General features: G+C 52.0%; 1 protein-coding gene across 1 annotated transcript; it reads left to right on the forward strand.

The window, feature by feature from the left end:
- The first annotated feature begins 177 nt into the window (after positions 1 to 177).
- On the forward strand, positions 178 to 18,417 carry LOC106579780 (xin actin-binding repeat-containing protein 1). The gene is made up of 3 exons (XM_045702860.2): positions 178 to 427; positions 11,992 to 12,039; positions 12,686 to 18,417. Exon 3 carries the CDS (start codon positions 12,686 to 12,688, stop codon positions 17,981 to 17,983), a length of 5,298 nt encoding a protein of 1,765 aa, XP_045558816.2. The 5' UTR covers positions 178 to 427; positions 11,992 to 12,039; the 3' UTR covers positions 17,984 to 18,417.

Genomic DNA, 18,417 nt, shown 5'->3' on the forward strand with positions numbered 1-18,417 from the left:
TGCTCAGCTGTCACTAGAGCAGGCAGGAACACACAGTGACAGAGAGAGAGAGAGAGAGATATATATATATAGTGAGAGAGCAAGAGGTAGAGAGAGGTAGAGAGAGAGAGAGCAAGAGAGAGAGCAAGAGAGAGAGCGAGAGAGAGAGAGCGAGAGAGAGCGAGAGAGAGCGAGAGCGAGAGAGAGAGGGAGAGGTACACAGAGAGGTACACAGAGAGAGAGACTAACCATTTAAAGCTAACCTCTCAGATACCAGTCCTATAGAGAGACAGAGGGAGTAGCAGCAGTTACACTCATACCTTCAACTTTCAAACCCAGAGGACAGTCAGGAACGAGGACAGACGACAGTCAGGAACGAGGACAGAGGACAGTCAGGAACGAGGACAGAGGACAGTCAGGAACGAGGGATTGAGAGCAGTTTACTCCTGTGAGTATGTGGAGTGTTTAACATGAAGGAAAATAATTCATTTTTGGTGAAGATGGAATTGAGCATGTGCAGGTTTGTTTGTTTGTGTGTATGTGGGTAGGGGTGTGTGTGTGGGTAGGGGTGTGTGTGTGGGTAGGGGTGTGTGTGTGGGTAGGGGTGTGTGTGTGGGTAGGGGTGTGTGTGTGGGTAGGGGTGTGTGTATGTGGGTAGGGGTGTGTGTATGTGGGTAGGGGTGTGTGTGTGGGTAGGGGTGTGTGTATGTGGGTAGGGGTGTGTATGTGGGTAGGGGTGTGTATGTGGGTAGGGGTGTGTGTATGTGGGTAGGGGTGTGTGTGTGTGGGTAGGGGTGTGTGTATGTGGGTAGGGGTTTGTGTATGTGGGAAGGGGTGTGTGTGTGGGTAGGAGTGTGTGGGTAGGAGTGTGTGTGGGTAGGGGTGTGTGTGGGTAGGGGTGTGTGTGGGTAGGGGTGTGTATGTGGGTAGGGGTGTGTGTGGGTGGGGGTGTGTGTGTGGGTAGAGGTGTGTGTGTGGGTAGGGGTGTGTATATGGGTAGGGGTGTGTGTATATGGGTAGGGGTGTGTGTATATGGGTAGGGGTGTGTGTATATGGGTAGGGGTGTGTGTATATGGATAGGGGTGTGTGTGTGGGTAGGGGTGTGTGTGGGTAGGGGAGTGTGTGTGTGTGGGTAGGGGTGTGTGTGTGTGTGGGTAGGCGTGTGTATGTGGGTAAGGGTGTGTGTGTGTGGGTAGTGGTGTGTGTGTGTGGGTAGGGGTGTGTGTGTGGGTAGGGGGTGTGTGTATGTGGGTAGGGGTGTGTGTGTGGGTAGGGGTGTGTGTAGGTAGGGGTGTGGATGTGGGTAGCGGTGTGTGTATGTGGGTAGGGGTGTGTGTATGTGGGTAGGGGTGTGTGTGGGTAGGGGTGTGTGTATATGGGTAGGGGTGTGTGTATATGGGTAGGGGTGTGTGTATATGGGTAGGGGTGTGTGTATATGGGTAGAGGTGTGTGTGTGGGTAGAGGTGTGTATGTGGGTAGGGGTGTGTGTGTGGGTAGGGGTGTGTGTATGTGGGTAGGGGTGTGTATGTGGGTAGGGGTGTGTATGTGGGTAGGGGTGTGTGTATGTGGGTAGGGGTGTGTGTGTGTGGGTAGGGGTGTGTGTATGTGGGTAGGGGTTTGTGTATGTGGGAAGGGGTGTGTGTGTGGGTAGGAGTGTGTGGGTAGGAGTGTGTGTGGGTAGGGGTGTGTGTGGGTAGGGGTGTGTGTGGGTAGGGGTGTGTATGTGGGTAGGGGTGTGTGTGGGTGGGGGTGTGTGTGTGGGTAGAGGTGTGTGTGTGGGTAGGGGTGTGTGTATATGGGTAGGGGTGTGTGTATATGGGTAGGGGTGTGTGTATATGGATAGGGGTGTGTGTGGGTAGGGGAGTGTGTGTGTGGGTAGGGGAGTGTGTGTGTGTGGGTAGGGGTGTGTGTGTGTTGGTGGGTAGGCGTGTGTATGTGGGTAAGGGTGTGTGTGTGTGGGTAGTGGTGTGTGTGTGGGTAGGGGTGTGTGTGTGGGTAGGGGGTGTGTGTGTGGGTAGGGGGTGTGTGTATGTGGGTAGGGGTGTGTGTGTGGGTAGGGGTGTGGATGTGGGTAGGGGTGTGTGTATGTGGGTAGGGGTGTGTGTATGTGGGTAGGGGTGTGTGTATGTGGGTAGGGGTGTGTGTGTGGGTAGGGGTGTGTGTGGGTAGGGGTGTGTGTATATGGGTAGGGGTGTGTGTATATGGGTAGGGGTGTGTGTATATGGGTAGGGGTGTGTGTATATGGGTAGGGGTGTGTGTATATGGGTAGGGGTGTGTGTGTGGGTAGAGGTGTGTATGTGGGTAGTGGTGTGTGTGTGGGTAGGGGTGTGTGTATATGGGTAGGGGTGTGTGTGTGGGTAGGGGTGTGTGTATATGGGTAGGGGTGTGTGTGGGTAGGGGTGTGTGTATATGGGTAGGGGTGTGTGTGTGGGTAGGGGTGTGTGTATATGGGTAGGGGTGTGTGTGTGTGGGGGTAGGGGTGTGTGTGTGTAGGGATGTGTATGTGGGTAAGGGTGTGTGTGTGTGGGTAGTGGTGTGTGTGTGTGGGTAGGGGTGTGTGTATGTGGGTAGGGGTGTGTGTGTGGGTAGGGGTGTGTGTAGGTAGGGGTGTGGATGTGGGTAGGGGTGTGTGTATGTGGGTAGGAGTGTGTGTATGTGAGTAGGGGTGTGTGTATGGGTAGGGGTGTGTGGGTAGGGGTGTGTGTGGGTAGGGGGGTGTGTGGGGGTAGGGGTTTGTGTATGTGGGCAGGGGTGTGTGTGTGGGTAGGGGTGTGTGTATGTGGGTAGGGGTGTGTATGTGGGTAGGGGTGTGTATGTGGGTAGGAGTGTGTGTGTGGGTAGGGGTGTGTGTATGTGGGTAGGGGTGTGTGTATGTGGGTAGGTGTGTGTGTGGGTAGGGGTGTGTGTGGGTAGGGGTGTGTGTATATGGGTAGGGGTGTGTGTGGGTAGGGGTGTGTGTGTGTGTGGGTAGGGGTGTGTGTGTGTGTGTGGGTAGGGGTGTGTATGTGGGTAAGGGTGTGTGTGTGTGGGTAGTGGTGTGTGTGTGTGGGTAGGGGTGTGTGTGTGGGTAGGGGGTGTGTGTATGTCGGTAGGGGTGTGTGTGTGGGTAGGGGTGTGTGTAGGTAGGGGTGTGGATGTGGGTAGGGGTGTGTGTATGTGAGTAGGGGTGTGTGTATGTGGGTAGGGGTGTGTGTATGGGTAGGGGTGTGTGTGTGGGTAGGGGTGTGTGTGGGTAGGGGTGTGTGTGGGTAGGGGGGTGTGTGGGGGTAGGGGTTTGTGTATGTGGGCAGGGGTGTGTGTGTGGGTAGGGGTGTGTGTATGTGGGTAGGGGTGTGTATGTGGGTAGGGGTGTGTATGTGGGTAGGAGTGTGTGTGTGGGTAGGGGTGTGTGTATGTGGGTAGGTGTGTGTGTGGGTAGGGGTGTGTGTGGGTAGGGGTGTGTGTGGGTAGGGGTGTGTATGTGGGTAGGGGTGTGTGTGTGGGTAGGGGTGTGTGTATGTGGGTAGGGGGGTGTGTATGTGGGTAGGGGTGTGTATGTGGGTAGGGGGGTGTGTGGGTAGGGGTGTGTATGTGGGTAGGGGAGTGTGTGTGGGTAGGGGAGTGTGTGTGGGTAGGGGTGTGTATGTGGGTAGGGGAGTGTGTGTGGGTAGGGGTGTATGTGGGTAGGGGAGTGTGTGTGGGTAGGGGAGTGTGTGTGGGTAGGAGAGTGTGTGTGGGTAGGGGTGTGTGTGTGGGTAGGGGTGTGTGTGTGGGTAGGGGAGTGTGTGTGGGTAGGGGAGTGTGTGTGGGTAGGGGTGTGTGTGTGGGTAGGGGAGTGTGTGTGGGTAGGGGTGTATGTGGGTAGGGGAGTGTGTGTGGGTAGGGGTGTGTATGTGGGTAGGGGAGTGTGTGTGGGTAGGGGTGTATGTGGGTAGGGGAGTGTGTGTGGGTAGGGGAGTGTGTGTGGGTAGGGGGGTGTGTGTGTGGGTAGGGGAGTGTGTGTGGGTAGGGGAGTGTGTGTGGGTAGGGGAGTGTGTGTGGGTAGGGGTGTGTGTGTGGGTAGGGGTGTGTGTGTGGGTAGGGGTGTGTATGTGGGTAGGGGAGTGTGTGTGGGTAGGGTAGTGTATGTGGGTAGGGGAGTGTGTGTGGGTAGGGGTGTGTGTGTGGGTAGGGGTGTATATGTGGGTAGGGGAGTGTGTGTGGGTAGGGGTGTGTGTGTGGGTAGGGGTGTGTGTGTGGGTAGGGGAGTGTGTGTGGGTAGGGGTGTGTGTGTGGGTAGGGGAGTGTGTGTGGGTAGGGGAGTATGTGTGGGTAGGGGTGTGTGTGTGGGTAGGGGAGTGTGTGTGGGTAGGGGTGTATGTGGGTAGGGGAGTGTGTGTGGGTAGGGGTGTGTATGTGGGTAGGGGAGTGTGTGTGGGTAGGGGTGTATGTGGGTAGGGGAGTGTGTGTGGGTAGGGGAGTGTGTGTGGGTAGGGGGGTGTGTGTGTGGGTAGGGGAGTGTGTGTGGGTAGGGGAGTGTGTGTGGGTAGGGGAGTGTGTGTGGGTAGGGGTGTGTGTGTGGGTAGGGGTGTGTGTGTGGGTAGGGGTGTGTATGTGGGTAGGGGAGTGTGTGTGGGTAGGGTAGTGTATGTGGGTAGGGGAGTGTGTGTGGGTAGGGGTGTGTGTGTGGGTAGGGGTGTATATGTGGGTAGGGGAGTGTGTGTGGGTAGGGGTGTGTGTGTGGGTAGGGGTGTGTGTGTGGGTAGGGGAGTGTGTGTGGGTAGGGGTGTGTGTGTGGGTAGGGGAGTGTGTGTGGGTAGGGGAGTATGTGTGTGGGTAGGGGTGTGTATGTGGGTAGGGGTGTGTATGTGGGTAGGGGAGTATGTGTGTGGGTACGGGTGTGTATGTGGGTAGGGGAGTGTGTGTGGGTAGGGGTGTGTATGTGGGTAGGGGAGTGTGTGTGGGTAGGGGAGTGTGTGTGGGTAGGGGTGTGTATGTGGGTAGGGGAGTGTGTGTGGGTAGGGGTGTGTGTGTGGGTAGGGGAGTGTGTGTGGGTAGGGGTGTGTGTGTGGGTAGGGGAGTGTGTGTGGGTAGGGGTGTGTATGTGGGTAGGGGAGTGTGTGTGGGTAGGGGAGTGTGTGTGGGTAGGGGAGTGTGTGTGGGTAGGGTAGTGTGTGTGGGTAGGGGAGTGTGTGTGGGTAGGGGTGTGTGTGTGGGTAGGAGTGTGTGTGTGGGTAGGGGAGTGTGTGTGGGTAGGGAGTGTGTGTGGGTAGGGGAGTGTGTGTGGGTAGGGGTGTGTATGTGGGTAGGGGAGTGTGTGTGGGTAGGGGTGTATGTGGGTAGGGGAGTATGTGTGTGGGTACGGGTGTGTATGTGGGTAGGGGAGTGTGTGTGGGTAGGGGTGTGTTTGTGGGTAGGGGAGTGTGTGTGGGTAGGGGAGTGTGTGTGGGTAGGGGTGTGTATGTGGGTAGGGGAGTGTGTGTGGGTAGGGGTGTGTGTGTGGGTAGGGGAGTGTGTGTGGGTAGGGGTGTGTGTGTGGGTAGGGGAGTGTGTGTGGGTAGGGGTGTGTATGTGGGTAGGGGAGTGTGTGTGGGTAGGGGAGTGTGTGTGGGTAGGGGAGTGTGTGTGGGTAGGGTAGTGTGTGTGGGTAGGGGAGTGTGTGTGGGTAGGGGTGTGTGTGTGGGTAGGAGTGTGTGTGTGGGTAGGGGAGTGTGTGTGGGTAGGGGAGTGTGTGTGGGTAGGGGTGTGTATGTGGGTAGGGGAGTGTGTGTGGGTAGGGGTGTATGTGGGTAGGGGAGTGTGTGTGGGTAGGGGTGTGTATGTGGGTAGGGGAGTGTGTGTGGGTAGGGGAGTGTGTGGGTAGGGGAGTGTGTGTGGGTAGGGGAGTGTGTGTGGGTAGGGGTGTGTGTGGGTAGGGGGGTGTGTGGGTAGGGGTGTGTGTGTGGGTAGGGGAGTGTGTGTGGGTAGGGGTGTGTGTGTGGGTAGGGGAGTGTGTGTGGGTGGGTAGGGGTGTGTGTGGGTAGGGGTGTGTGTGTGGGTAGGGGGGTGTGTGTGGGTAGGGGTGTGTGTGTGGGTAGGGGTGTGTGTGTGGGTAGGGGAGTGTGTGGGTAGGGGTGTGTGTGTGGGTAGGGGAGTGTGTGTGGGTAGGGAGGTGTGTGGGTAGGGGTGTGTATGTGGGTAGTGGAGTGTGTGTGGGTAGGGGAGTGTGTGTGGGTAGGGGAGTGTGTGTGGGTAGGGGTGTGTGTGTGGGTAGGAGAGTGTGTGTGGGTAGGGGAGTGTGTGTGGGTAGGGGTGTGTGTGGGTAGGGGAGTGTGTGGGTAGGGGTGTGTGTGTGGGTAGGGGTGTGTGTGTGGGTAGGGGTGTGTGTGTGGGTAGGGGAGTGTGTGTGGGTAGGGGAGTGTGTGGGTAGGGGGGTGTGTGTGGGTAGGGGAGTGTGTGTGGGTAGGGAGGTGTGTGGGTAGGGGAGTGTGTGTGGGTAGGGGTGTGTGTGTGGGTAGGGAGGTGTGTGTGGGTAGGGGAGTGTGTGTGGGTAGGGGTGTGTGTGTGGGTAGGGAGGTGTGTGTGGGTAGGGGAGTGTGTGTGGGTAGGGTGTGGGTGGGAGGGGGGTGTGGGGTGGGGGTGTGTGGGGTAGGGGTGGTGGGTGGGGTGTGTGGGTAGGGGTGTGTGTGGGTGGGGGGGGGAGTGTGTGTGGGTAGGGGAGTGTGTGTGGGTAGGGGTGTGTATGTGGGTAGGGGAGTGTGTGTGGGTAGGGGGGTATGTGGGTAGGGGAGTGTGTGTGGGTAGGGGTGTGTATGTGGGTAGGGGAGTGTGTGTGGGTAGGGGTGTATGTGGGTAGGGGAGTGTGTGTGGGTAGGGGTGTGTATGTGGGTAGGGGAGTGTGTGTGGGTAGGGGTGTGTGTGTGGGTAGGGGAGTGTGTGTGGGTAGGGGAGTGTGTGTGGGTAGGGGGGTGTGTGTGTGGGTAGGGGAGTGTGTGTGGGTAGGGGAGTGTGTGTGGGTAGGGGTGTGTGTGTGGGTAGGGGTGTGTATGTGGGTAGGGGAGTGTGTGTGGGTAGGGTAGTGTATGTGGGTAGGGGAGTGTGTGTGGGTAGGGGTGTGTGTGTGGGTAGGGGTGTATGTGTGGGTAGGGGAGTGTGTGTGGGTAGGGGTGTGTGTATGGGTAGGGGAGTGTGTGTGGGTAGGGAGGTGTGTGTGGGTAGGGGTGTGTGTGTGGGTAGGGGAGTGTGTGTGGGTAGGGGAGTGTGTGTGGGTAGGGGAGTGTGTGTGGGTAGGGGTGTGTGTGTGGGTAGGGGAGTGTGTGTGGGTAGGGGTGTGTGTGTGGGTAGGGGAGTGTGTGTGGGTAGGGGTGTGTGTGTGGGTAGGGGAGTGTGTGTGGGTAGGGAGGTGTGTGGGTAGGGGAGTGTGTGTGGGTAGGGGAGTGTGTGTGGGTAGGGGTGTGTGTGTGGGTAGGGGAGTGTGTGTGGGTAGGGGAGTGTGTGTGGGTAGGGGTGTGTGTGTGGGTAGGGGAGTGTGTATGGGTAGGGGAGTGTGTGTGGGTAGGGGAGTGTGTGTGGGTAGGGGAGTGTGTGTGGGTAGGGGAGTGTGTGTGGGTAGGGGAGTGTGTGTGGGTAGTGGTGTGTGTGTGGGTAGGGGTGTGTGTGTGGGTAGGGGAGTGTGTGTGGGTAGGGGAGTGTGTGTGGGTAGGGGAGTGTGTGTGGGTAGGGGAGTGTGTGTGGGTAGGGGAGTGTGTGTGGGTAGGGGAGTGTGTGTGGGTAGGGGAGTGTGTGTGGGTAGGGGAGTGTGTGTGGGTAGGGGAGTGTGTGTGGGTAGGGGAGTGTGTGTGGGTAGGGGAGTGTGTGTGGGTAGGGGTGTGTGTGTGGGTAGGGGAGTGTGTATGGGTAGGGGAGTGTGTGTGGGTAGGGGTGTGTGTGTGGGTAGGAGTGTGTGTGGGTAGTGGAGTGTGTGTGGGTAGGGGAGTGTGTATGGGTAGGGGAGTGTGTGTGGGTAGGAGTGTGTGTGGGTAGGGGAGTGTGTGTGGGTAGGGAGGTGTGTGGGTAGGGGAGTGTGTATGGGTAGGGGTGTGTGTGTGGGTAGGGGAGTGTGTATGGGTAGGGGAGTGTGTGTGGGTAGGGGAGTGTGTGTGGGTAGGGGAGTGTGTGTGGGTAGGGGAGTGTGTGGGTAGGGGAGTGTGTGTGGGTAGGGGAGTGTGTGTGGGTAGGGGAGTGTGTGTGGGTAGGGGTGTGTGTGGGTAGGGGGGTGTGTGTGGGTAGGGGAGTGTGTGTGGGTAGGGGAGTGTGTGTGGGTAGGGGAGTGTGTATGGGTAGGGGAGTGTGTGTGGGTAGGGGAGTGTGTGTGGGTAAGGCCCTGATTCTTCTATAGATTCTACTGTGTGAATCACAAGGCCCTTGGTCTGTTTCTGTATTTGTGTCAGAGGCATTCAGTGTCCTCCCCACCCAGTGGCACATTGAGAACAGGCAGCTGTTCCAGAACAGCTCAGTGAGCCTATTATGGCGTAATGACTACTGACAGAGAAATTATAACTATTGTCATGTGGTCCTGTGTGGGTCAGTTGATAAGAGCATGTCGCTACAAACGCCAAACAAACAATACTGTTGTGGGTTTCATTCCCACTGGATTTGATGGCTGCTCAGGCCACTAATGCTCCTAAAGACAGACTGTCTCTTCTTTACTTCCTGACTTCCTGTTTCTCTGTGTTTTTAAGTGCTGTATACTGCATACAGTTGAAGTCGGAAGTTTACATGCACTTAGGTTGTACTCATTAAAACTCGTTTTTCAACCACTCCACAAATTTCTTGTTAACAAACTATAGTTTTGGCAAGTCGGTTTGGACATCTACTTTGTGCATGACACAAGTCATTTTTCCAACAATTGTTTACAGACAGATTATTTCACTTATAATTCACTGTATCACAATTCCAGTGGGTCAGAAGTTTACATACACTAAGTTGACTGTGCCTTTAAACAGCTTGGAAAATTCCAGAAAATGTCATGGCTTTAGAAGCTTCTGATAGGCTAATTGACATCATTTGAGTCAATAGGAAGTGTACCTGTGGATGTATTTCAAGGCCTACCTTAAAACTCAGTGCCTCTTTGCTTGACATCATGGGAAAATCAAAAGAAATCAGCCAAGACCTCAGAAAGAAAATTGTGGACCTCCACAAGTCTGGTTCATCCTTGGGAGCAATTTCTAAATGCCTGAAGGTACCACGTTCATCTGTACAAACAATAGTACGCAAGTATAAACACCATGGGACCACGCAGCCGTCATACCGCTCAGGAAGGAGACGTGTTCTGTCTCCTAGAGAGAACGTACAGTTGAAGTCAGAAGTTTACAAACACTTAGGTTGAAGTCACTAAAACTCGTATTTCAACCACTCCACAAATTTCCTGTTAACAAACTATAGTTTTGACAAGTCGGTTAGGACATCTACTTTGACACAAGTCATTTTTCCAACAATTGTTTACACACAGATTATTTCACTCAGGAAGGAGACACGTTCTGTCTCCTAGAGATGAACGTACTTTGGTGTGAAAAGTGCAAATCAATCCCAGAACAACAGCGAAGGACCTTGTGAAGATGCTGGAGGAAACAGGTACAAAAGTATCTATATCCACAGTAAAACGAGTGCTATATCGGAAATCGGATTGGAAAGCTGCCGCGGTCGTCCCCCTCTTCAAAGGGGGAGACACTCTAGACCCAAACTGTTATAGACCTATATCCATCCTGCCCTGCCTTTCTAAGGTCTTCGAAAGCCAAGTTAACAAACAGATCACTGACCATTTCAAATCCCACCGCACCTTCTCCGCTATGCAATCTGGTTTCCAAGCTGGTCATGGGTGCACCTCAGCCACGCTCAAGGTCCTAAACGATATCATAACCGCCATCGATAAAAGACAATACTGTGCAGCCGTCTTCATCGACCTCGCCAAGGCTTTCGACTCTGTCAATCACCGTATTCTTATCGGCAGACTCAACAGCCTTGGTTCCTCAAACGACTGCCTCGCCTGGTTCACCTACTTCTTCTCAAATAGAGTTCAGTGTGTCAAATCGGAGGGCCTGTTGTCCGGACCTCTGGCAGTCTCTATGGGGGTGCCACAGGGTTCAATTCCCGGGCCGACTCTTTTCTCTGTATATATCAATGATGTTGCTCTTGCTGCGGGTGATTCCCTGATCCACCTCTACGCAGACGACACCATTCTGTATACATCTGGCCCTTCTTTGGACACTGTGTTAACTAACCTCCAAACGAGCTTCAATGCCATACAACACTCCTTTCGTGGCCTCCAACTGCTCTTAAACACTAGTAAAACCAAATGCATGCTTTTCAACCGTTCGCTGCCCGCACCCTCTCGCCTGACTAGCATCACTACCCTGGAGTGGAGACATATTTCCCTCACTAACTTTAAACATCCGCTATCTGAGCAGCTAACCAATCGCTGCAGCTGTACATAGTCCATCTGTAAATAGCTTGGAGGGTACTATGGTGTTGAAGGCTGAGCTATAGTCAATGAACAGCATTCTTACGTAGGTATGTATTCCTCTTGTCCAGATGGGCTAGGGCAGTTTGGAGCAATTGCATCATCTGTGGATCTAGTGGATCTGGTCCCGTGTGGCTCAGTTGGTAGAGCATGGCGTTTGCAATGCCAGGGTTGTGGGTTCGATTCCCACAGGGGACCAGTACGGAGAAAAAAATGTATGAAATGGATGAAATGTATGTATTCATTACTGTAAGTCGCTCTGGTTAAGAGCGTCTGCTAAATGACTAAAATGTAAAAAATGTAAAAATGTATTGGGGCAGTAAAAAAATTGAAGTGGGTCTAGGGTATCAGGTAAGGTATAAGTGATATGATCCTTAACTAGCCTCTCAAAACACTTCATGATGACAGAAGTGAGTGCTACAGTGCAATAGTAATTTAGTTCAGTTACCTTTGCTTTCTTGGGTACAGGAACAATGGTGGACATCTTGAAGCAAGTGGGGACAGCAGACTGGGATAGAGATAGATTTAATATGTCCGTGAACACTCCAGCCAGGTGGTCTGCACATGTTCTCAGGATGCGGCTAGGGCCATCTGGGCCGGCAGCCTTGAGAGGGTTTTACACACGTTTAAATGTCTTACTCACGGTGGTCACGGAGAACAAGAGCCCACAGTCCTTGGGAGAGGGCTGCGTCGCTGGCACAGTGTTATCCTCAAAGCGGGCGAAGGTGTTGAGCTTGTCCGGGAAGCAAGATGTTGGTGTATGCGACGTGGCTGGTTTTCCCTTTGTAATCTGTGATTGTCTGTAGACCCTGCTACATACATCTCGTGTCTGAGCCATTGAATTGCGACTCCACTTTGACTCTGTACTGACGTTTTGCCTGTTTGATTGCCTTTCAGAGGGAATAACAACGTTTGTATTCAACCATATTCCCAGTCACCTTTCCATGATCAAATGCAATGGTTCAGTTTTGCCCAAATGCTACCATCTATCCATAGTTTCTGGTTTGGGTAGGTTTTAATAGTCACCATGGGAACAACATCCACTATACACTTCCTGATGAACTCAGTCACCGTGTCCGTGAACACGTGAATGTTATTCTCCGAGGCTACCCGAAACATATCTCAGTCAGCGTGATCAAAACAATCTTGAACTATGGATTTCGATTGGTCAGACCAGCGTTGAATAAACCTTAGCACGTGTACTTCCTATTTGAGTTTGAGTTTGAGGAGCAAAATAGAGTCATGATCTGATCTGCTAAAGAGAGGGTGGGGAAGGGCCTTGTAAGCATCTCAAAAAGGTGAGTAGCAGTGGTCTAGTGGTTTCCCGAAGAGAGTACTACAGTCAATATGTTGATAGAACTTCAGCAGCCTAGTCCCATATTTGCTTTGTTAAAAGCCCTGGCTACAATAAATGCGGCCTCAGGATATGTGGTTTCCAGTTTGCATAAAGTCCAGTGTAGTTCCTTGAGGGCCGTCGTGGTATTGGCTTGAGGTGGAATATATACGGCTGTGACTATAACCGAAGAGAATTCTCTTGGTTGTCATATTGACCTGATATAATGATCCTTTTCCTGCAGGCTCAAGATCCATCCTCTCCAACCAAGAGAGGAGGGAAACCATCCAAGGTAGGCATAGGAAACTGGAGTCCTATTGTGTTCATAAACTCCCAGAGTTGGCATGGCAAAGTGCAAGGTGTGTTTTACAAGGATTGTTTGTTTGGCTTGCAGTTAACGGTGTGTTGTTCTTGCTGTTGCTGTTGTTCAGGGGATAACATGGCAATATAACCATAACAATACAAACATTGAAAAATGTGGACATGTCTCCTTTCACCGAGGACTGTGATTTATGGCACTGATTGTTTTGGAGTTCAGCAAACACATTGTTCTATAGTTAAGCTAACAAAATGTTTTGAGTTCAGCAAACATCATTTTTGGAGTTGAGCTTATAGAATTTTTGGAGTTCAGCTAATAGAATGGGCAGCAGGTAGCCTAGCGGTTAAGGGTCAGTAAACTAAAGGTTGCTGGTTCGAATCCCCTAGGTGAAAAATCTGTCGATGTGGCCTTGATTGCTCCTGTAAGTCGCTCTGGATAAGAACGTCTGCTAAATGAGTAAAATGTAGAATGCAAGTTGGTTTGTGGAAGGCTGTTTGCAATGTATGGCTCAAATCCCTTCAAGCATGGCTGCCCTCTCTGTGCATGGTTTTCTTTGGATTGGTACTTCCCTCAATGGCGACAATGACAAAAATATATCCCCTTTTGCTTTCCATCTAAGATGGCGGAGGTTAGCCAACAGAGGAAAGATGGTCTTCTTCAACCTGGTCCATCCAGACTTCACCCAGAGGCAGGACCCACTGTGAGAACATCCACCCAGCCATCCATCGCCTCTCCCATTCTTCCTTCCAAAGAGGCACTGTCAGCATTGTACCAACAGCGACAGAAAGTTGAGCTGCGGAGGCTCCTGAAGCACACCCACCCGGAGCTGAGGAGCCTGGAAAGCCTGGATGGGGTGGTGGATCAGGAGCTGGCTGAGGTTCTGCGTTTAGAAACCCAGCCGATAGCTGACGAGACCGGATACGAGGGAGAGGTCCTGTCCAGGCGGTTGATATTTGAGAACTGTGTAAAGAGCAATACTGTGCATCCCCACACTTCTAAAATGCACATCACGGAGGGGGCCGGGGTTGGAGTTGGGGCTGGAGTTGGGGAAGGGGTTTGGGGAGAGGTGAAGAGAACATCAGCCTTGTTTGAACAGCCATTGTATAACCCTAACCCTAACCTTCAGGAGGAGAGGGTTAAGGAAACCACGGACCACGTGGAGAGGACTGATGCTGCTCATGGGGAACTTACTGAGTGTGAGGAGGAGGAGGTTGTCAGGTTGGACGTCCAGTCTGCTAGGAGGCTGTTTGAGAGCCAGCAAGTCGACACCCTGGGGGCCAGCCAGGAGGACGTGACCCTGAACAAGGTTATCGTGTCAGAGGACGAGAGGGGATCTGTTCAGAAAAGAAAACAAGTGTTTGAGACAAAAAGCAGTAAGACAGTTCAGAGAGTGATCAAAAGCCAAATTTGTTTTAAAAATCTTGATGTGAGTTCTCAGTCTGAGGGAGAAGCTCTGGGTGTAGGTGTTAATAGTGCAGATACTGAGCCTGAGGTTCGCAAAGTCCAGCCACAGCATGAAGGGTTCTCCACAGTCAAACAAGTCCTCGAGAGAAAGTCACAGTGTGTTTCAAATGCAGATGTTGATGTTGAAACTAGTCCAAGAATTCCAAAGTATCAGTGTACTTCTCTACTTGAAAACCAAGCAATAAATAAAACTGGAAAACTATCACATCTGCAGGAACCAAAGCCCCAGAACACTAGTTCACTCCCAAGCGACCTAGCTCCTGACAGAAGGGTCCAGGAGGACATGTTAGAGTTAGTGGCTAACGTAAGGAACAGAGCTCAGTTGTTTGAGTCCACTCTGTTCGACCTGATCAACCACCATAACAGAGAGGAGGTGGAGATGGTGGCAGAGAGCATCAACGAGACATTGAACTCTCTCTATCACTTCAATGCCATCCACTCCCATGGATCCATCATCAAGGCTAGCGAGACGGGAAGTGGTCAAAAGGCTAGGTACAGGCTGACCCCCGGTCTGAGACCAGAGATAGAACAGGAAAAGGTGACTGAGGGCAGGGTTAAGAATTTTATACTCCAGCTGTTACCCCGGGCAACCCTTAAGCCTCAGGTAGTTTACCTGAAGGAGGACGCGAAGAGGAACGTGGAGGTTACCATGGTGACAGTACCTTTCCATCAGGTACGTCTGGCTTCAAACCAAGATAAAGAGTTCAGAACAGCTAACGTTGTCCAGCTCATTGAGGACATCCTCAGTCAGGACAGCTCTCTGAGGAAAGGAGTAGTTATACAGGAGGCCGGTCAGGGACAGACTGAGGTCACCGTTTACTCCCTGTACAACGATTCTGAAGAAGAGGTGGAGAGGTACTACCCCCCGCAGGAACAGAGGACGGAGACCAACGTCCTAGACATTGCTGCAGGCGATGAGATTAAAACTGAGACTGGTGAAGTAAGGAGAGGCGATGTGAAGTCAACCATCAGCTCTCTCTTGGCCACCAGTCAGGACCACTCAGCCCCAGCCACTTACAAACCTGAGGTCAATGTCATGGGGAATGTCAAGTTATTCAGGAGCTGCATTGAAAAGGGAGATCTGGAGTATCTGAAAACCCTGCAGGTCCAGCCAGAGGAGAAGGAACTCCAGGCTGATGTTGTAACAGGTGTCTCCGCGGAGCCAGAGATACGTAATCAACAACAACAACCAGAGGATCAGGTGGAGCAGAATGATTCGGATATAGTCCTGAAGAACATCTTCTTAGCTAACCAGAGCTGTGCCCAACAGAAAGAGACTAAGGCAGAGAAGACCTCTAAAGCAATAGTACAGGTCCAGCACACCTCTGTGGAGAAGAAAGAGACGTGCTCTGATTCTGTTATAAAGAGCTCCACATCCCAGACATCCACAGAGCAGCACCAGGAGGAGGAGGAGGAGGAGGTAGTGAGAGGTCATGTACAGGCAGCGCTCCATTCTCTGGAGAAGACTAGTGGCGTTAATGTCAGCCAAGGAGACTTCGAGGCTGCCATGATCTCCAGGAAATCTCCAGAATCTCAGAAAGGAAGCCATAAGAAGAAGACTGATGTGAGGTATGCTCCCCAACACAGTGAAGTAAAGACTGGGACTCTGACTGAAGCTCAACCAGCCCCTTCAGTAGTGATGAGGGAAGGACAAGCCATCTCTGTGAAGAGCAGTGACACTGTAGTAGATGTCCAGCAGACCTCTGTGCAGAAGGAAGAGACCAGCTGTAATTCTGTTATAAAGACCTCCACATCCCACTCTTCTATCACCTCAGAACAGGAACCTGCACCCTGCCGCCGCAAGACCGAAGAGGCTAGCTGTGCTGCTACGTCTTCTGAAGAACTACAAAATGCAGAAGCCTGGAGTGTGGAGGTCCAAGAGGGCACTGAGGTGGTCCAGAGAGGACACTTAAAAGCTGCCATGAAGTCTTTAAAGAGTGCTACAACAGAGGAGGAGGAGGAGGAAGAGGAGAAGGAGGAGGTAGTGAGAGGTAATCTACAGGCAGCGCTCCATTCTTTGGAGAAGACTAGCGGCGTTAACATCAGCCAAGGAGACTTCAAGGCTGCCATGATATACAGGAACTCTGGGAAATCTACATTTCAAAGCCATAAGAAGAAAACTGATGTGAGGTATGTTCCACAACACAGTGAAGTAAAGACTGGGTCTCTGACTGAAGCTCAACCGTTCTCTTCAGTAGCGATGAGTGAAGGAGAACAGGTGGCCACCAAGGAGCTGAGAGTAGCAACTGCAAAAACCCCCAGCCCAGACCAAACCACAAATAAACTTGCTACAGCCTCCACTTTGAAACATGAATCTCAGACTGGCTCTCAATCTCTAGCTCCCTCAAAGAAAAAGAAAAGACCTGTTGGCCCAAAACCAGGTCTTCTGCCGAAACCAGCAGTTCCTCCTAAACCAGGTCTTCTGCCGAAACCAGCAGTTCCTCCTAAACCAGGTCTTCTGCCGAAACCAGCAGTTCCTCCTAAACCAGGTCTTCTGCCGAAACCAGCAGTTCCTCCTAAACCAGGTCTTCTGCCTAAATCACACGTTCCTCTTAAACCAGATCAGATGACAGGAAGCACAGCTAGTCAGTCAACAGAGACAGAGGTACATATCAGTGAAAGCAACACCATTTCTATAATAACCACTAGTAGTATTTCTAGTATTGCTAGTGCTAACAGTACTCAACTGAAAGAGTCAACCAAAAGTCAACCGAAAGAATCAACTAAACATCAACAGAAAGAATCAACCAAAACTCAATCAAAGGAATCAATTAAAAGTCAACCAAAGGAATCAACTAAACGTCAACAGAAAGAATCAACCAAAACTCAATCAAAGGAATCAATTAAAAGTCAGTCAAAAGAAGAGCAACCTCCCCAACCATTCACTATCAAACCAATGTCCTACGCAGATGCCCTTTGCAGAGGCTTACAACAGACAGATAGTGTTACAGAGGCACAACATAGTAGGTACGTATCTGAGAGGCCAGCTTGGAGCTCAGTAGGAACAGCTGATACTGGGGCTGCCGAGGCCACCCAACACACTGGTGATGCAACCCAACTCAATGAAGAAATTACATTAAACCAGGAAGGTCAAGGGTCTGAGGTCATCCCTCAGAGACAGACTAGTTTTAACTCTGTTCCAGTGGAGGAGAGCAACACTAAGTCACCACAGGAGAGGACTCCTACACAGCAGAGCCAGGGAGCAGGACCCAAAGGGGCCCTAGAGGACAGAGAGGAGAAGGTCAATGAGGACTTCATAGGCTTTCAAGCAGCACTTCAGAACTTTGGAGGGAAGAGTAAAGCCCCTGTGAAACCTAAACGAGAGAAGAAGACCCAGAGTGAAGAGAACCAGAAACAAACCTCTCTCACAGTTACACACACTGCTGTGGGACAGCAAGCCAGTGACCCTTCACAGCCTCAACCATGCAGTAAACCAGAGAACAACATCCAGGAAGAAGAGAAGGAAAACACAGTGGTAATGAGGGAGAAGAAAGCGGAGATGAAAGCAGAGACGGAGGATGAGCGTGGCCAGAGGCTGTCGGTCCACATGGATAAGATCATGAGGGGTAACGTGACCATGGCCATGGAGATCTTTGACAACCTGAGGAAGCAGGAGGAGCTGAAAGAGATCTTGACCTGGGTGGAGGAGGTGGAGGAAGACACCAGCCAGGTGGACGTCAGGGCCCTCAGGAACATCTTTGAGAATGTACCTGACTGGGTCGTTGCCCCGAGAGACAAGAGACAACATAAACAACAACAACAGACCAAGGTGGAACAGAAGATCTCAGAAGTGAAGAGATCAGAGACGCCGAAAGATGATACCGAGACCTCAATGTCCTCCATGGCTCTTGTGTTCGGAAATCTGGAGAGAGCAAGTGAGGAGATCATGAACCTGAAGGAGCAGACGTTAGCCAGACTGATGGACATAGAAGTCACCATTAATAAAGCTTTGTATTCTGTGTCCACTCTGAAGTCAGACTCTGACATCGCTGGTCTGTCTGGCCTGTTTAAAGAGTCCCTAAAGGGGACAGCAGCCCAGACCCAAGGCTCCACTAGCAACATCAGCACTATCAGTACCGGCTTCAGCAGCAGAGCCAAGACGGCCCAGGGAAAGGACAGCCCTCCCACTAAGACACAAAGAGACCCAGATCTGCCAACTGATGAGGGACCTGTCATTAAGTCCCAGAGCAGTCCTCCATCCTCCCTTTCCTTCATCTCCATCCAGTCTGCAGCCAGGCAGGAGTCAGAAGACAGACAACATGAGTCTGCAGACAGACCGAAGGGTTCTGCAGCCAGTCAAAAGTCCTCCCTGCAGCTTCCACTGTGCTCAGCCTGTCAGCTCAGCCCGAAGTGTCGCCCTTCCGGTAGCCCTTGTAGCAGAAGCCCTCTCAATCAGAAACGTCAGGTCAGTGTACTCGAAGTGAAGACAGCCCCAGAGGGGAGTCGGCACTAAGACAGTTAGGGAGAACTAGGAGAAGACTGATCAGTTTGGCAACAGGGTCTCCTCCACCAAGACCTCCTCTGTGGTGACTCAGCAGACACCAGTACCTCTCCTAGGGGTCAGGTAGTGACCCCCAGTCCAACCATGTATTGGGTAGTGACATACCCAGAGGTCAAAGTCATCTTGCCTATCAATAAACCTTCGCCGTTTTAAAATGGTGCTTGCAACGGCAAGGGTAGTGGGTTCGATTCCCGCTGGGGCCACCCATACAAAAATGTATGCACTTTGGCTAAATGGCATATCTTATAAACTGTTTGATTGAATGAGAAAAGACACTTCAGGTAAAAAAGAAAAAAATGACAGTCAGGAAGACAAGATTTTTTTAAAGTGTGTGATTTCATGAAACATTTGTTTGGATAGAATTGTAATAAAATGTTGTTGGTATA

The sequence above is a fragment of the Salmo salar genome, chromosome 19, assembly GCF_965601325.2.
Source record: "Salmo salar chromosome 19, fSalSal1, whole genome shotgun sequence".
Taxonomy (NCBI): Eukaryota; Metazoa; Chordata; class Actinopteri; order Salmoniformes; family Salmonidae; genus Salmo; species Salmo salar.

Bases quoted from the DNA above. Each gene is read 5' to 3' on its own strand.
- LOC106579780 (XM_045702860.2), top strand. From the start codon at position 12,686: ATGGCGGAGGTTAGCCAACAGAGGAAAGATGGTCTTCTTCAACCTGGT.